This window comes from Neomonachus schauinslandi, unplaced genomic scaffold (assembly GCF_002201575.2).
Source record: "Neomonachus schauinslandi unplaced genomic scaffold, ASM220157v2 HiC_scaffold_2361, whole genome shotgun sequence".
NCBI classification, from domain to species: domain Eukaryota; kingdom Metazoa; phylum Chordata; class Mammalia; order Carnivora; family Phocidae; genus Neomonachus; species Neomonachus schauinslandi.
Window position 1 is genome coordinate 3,074 of NW_025411051.1, and position 2,442 is coordinate 5,515.

At 48.0% G+C, this 2,442-nt stretch overlaps 1 protein-coding gene across 1 annotated transcript; it reads right to left on the minus strand.

The window, feature by feature from the left end:
* Positions 1–251: 251 nt before the first annotated feature.
* LOC123323912 (ubiquitin-conjugating enzyme E2 L3-like) lies at positions 252–1,063 on the minus strand (the record flags this gene model as incomplete). Its single annotated transcript, XM_044912449.1, has 2 exons — positions 963–1,063; positions 252–823 (listed from the first exon to the last, which is right to left on the minus strand). Coding segments are annotated over exons 1-2 (673 nt in total), but the record flags the coding sequence as incomplete, so codon positions are not given.
* Between the last annotated feature and the right edge of the window lie 1,379 nt (positions 1,064–2,442).

Consider the following 2,442-nt stretch of genomic DNA (forward strand, 5'->3'; position numbering starts at 1 on the left):
CATAGCCTCCAGAGGGGACAGTGCCCAGTGCCCCCCAAATCTTCCTGAGGGCAGCTTTAAAGTGGGGACTACCAGTCCCTGTTTGGACTGATGCCTGATAGTGGCCCGGGCTGACCAGTAAGCAAGTCTCTCAGTAGCTTTGAACAGGTAGCTTTTTTTTTTTTTTTTTTAAGAACATCTTAAATTTTTAATCCTTTCTATACAGGTTACCTAGACCACGTCTGATTAAGAGAACTGTAGAAAGTTAGTACCTGCCACAAGCAAACGCCAGGCAGCGGCACGTGTCGATTTTCCGCAGAGTCCTGCTTTGCGGGGTCTCCGCTCACACTCGCTGGAATCCGTTGCGGCAGAGTAGTCCACAGGTCGCTTCTCCCCGTATTTCTTTGGAACCTCTTCAGCGTTCTTACAGAATTTTTCATGGTCCTTAGAGTATTCTTCAGCTAGGTCAGCCCGAAGTGGGTCCTCAGGCTGGGGATCGTTCACCAGTGCTGTGAGGGACTGGATTACTTGGCCGGTTCTGGTTGCTGGCTTCCAGTTTTCAGCACTAATTCCTGGCAGACAGACCTGCCCATTTTCATCGATGTTCGGGTGATAGATCTTTGTTTTAAATGTGATCTTCGGTGGTTTGAGTGGGTACTCTGCTGGAAAGTTGATTTCCATTCTGAAAGCCCCCTTATCATATGGAGGGTTGTCAGGAACAAAGAGCCCTCGCCAAGTCAATAAATTAGCTTCATCAACCTGGATGTTACGGAAGTCTTTCATTCCACATTCATGGATTTCTTCAAGCTCCTTCATCAGCCTCCTGCTGGCCACTATCTTGGCTCTGGAGGGGCTTGAGCAGGCAGCTATCTACTCTACTGCCTGTTTTACATAAGCTAAACTTTCCCTGTTTGTTACCATCTTGGATCCCAGGTTTCTTCAACTGCATGATCATGTGGGAAAGTTCTTGGACACTCTGTGACCTTTCAGGCTTCAGCAGGCCTAAGGTCAAGTGGCTGTTAGCAGCTGTGGGGGTGAAGAGCTTGCTGGGCAGGGCAGCCAGCTCACATCCTGGGGGATCCATTGCCAAACCTGACCCCTGCTGAGCCCTGCTTCTGGAGGGAAGGGATCTCACAGCCCTGAGACCCCCGGACCGAAGCTCACATTCCCAGAGCCAGGTTGGCCCCCCGGCTCTCCTCATTCCTCACCTACACGTCCCCTAACAGAGCCAGCCAGGACCCCACGGGAGATCCAGCACCATCAGCATCAGTAGGAGGAGAGTCAACTACTGAATGAAAACTCTAGTCCCTTTCTCTCCATGTCTGGAAAAGCAAACACCATACCTGGGGTTATCGTGCAGTGGGCAGCGGGCAGAGGGTGCAGGTGGACTGCAGCTGAGACAGAATTAGCTGGATTTCTTGACACTGCCGTTTTCTTTGTCTCTGGAGAAAAAGAGAGGTGATTAACTGAGGTTTTAGCATTTCTCATTTCAGCAGATATAATCAAACAAATAGTTGGAAATGGTCTTTTATGTGCACAAAGCTTTGCACATTTCTAGAAAAGAAAATGCTCAATTGACAGGGACTGGCAGAGCAGAACTGGATAGAGTCCAGGGGTCCTCAGGCCTGACATGCAGTCTGGATACGAGAGAGGTTGCAACTGTGCTATGGAGTGACGTTGGAGACCTTTAAACTGTATTTCCAGGTGATAAATTTAGAGAGAAAATTATGTTTCACAACATAAGTTTGTGGGTATTATACTCTAACCCTGTTCACTAACCCCCTTTTTTCAGTTTTAGAGGTAGAATTGACTGATTCATCAGTTGCATATAACACCAGCACTCATTACATCACCTGTCTCCTTGACACCCATCACCCAGTTACCCCGTCCCCCACCCATCTCCCCTCCAACACCCTCAGTTTGTTTGCTATAGTTGAGACTCTCTCGGGACGCCTGGGTGGCTCAGTCCATTAAGTGCCTGCCTTTGGCTCAGGTCATGAAACTGGAGTCCTGGGATCCAGCCCCATGCTGGGCTCCCTGCTAAGTGGGGAGACTGCTTCTCTCTCTGCCTCTGCCCCTCACCCCGCTCATGCTCTCGCATATAAATTATTTTTTTGAGTCTCTTTTGCTTTGTCTACCTCCCTGACTTATTTTATTTCCCCCCATTCCCCTGTGTTCATCTATTTTCTTTCGTAAATTCCACATGACTGACATCATATAATTGTCCTCCTGATTGACTTATTTCACTTAGCATAAAAACCTCTAGTTCCATCCCCCTGGTTGCAAATGGCAAGATTTCTTCATTTTTGATGGCTGAGTAGTACTCCAATGGGTATATATAGCAGATCTTCTTTATCCATTCATCTGTCAATGGACACCTGGGCTCTTCCCATAGTTTAGCTATTGTGGACATCTCTGCTATAAACATTCAGGGGGTGCAAGTGCCCCTTTGAATCACTGTTT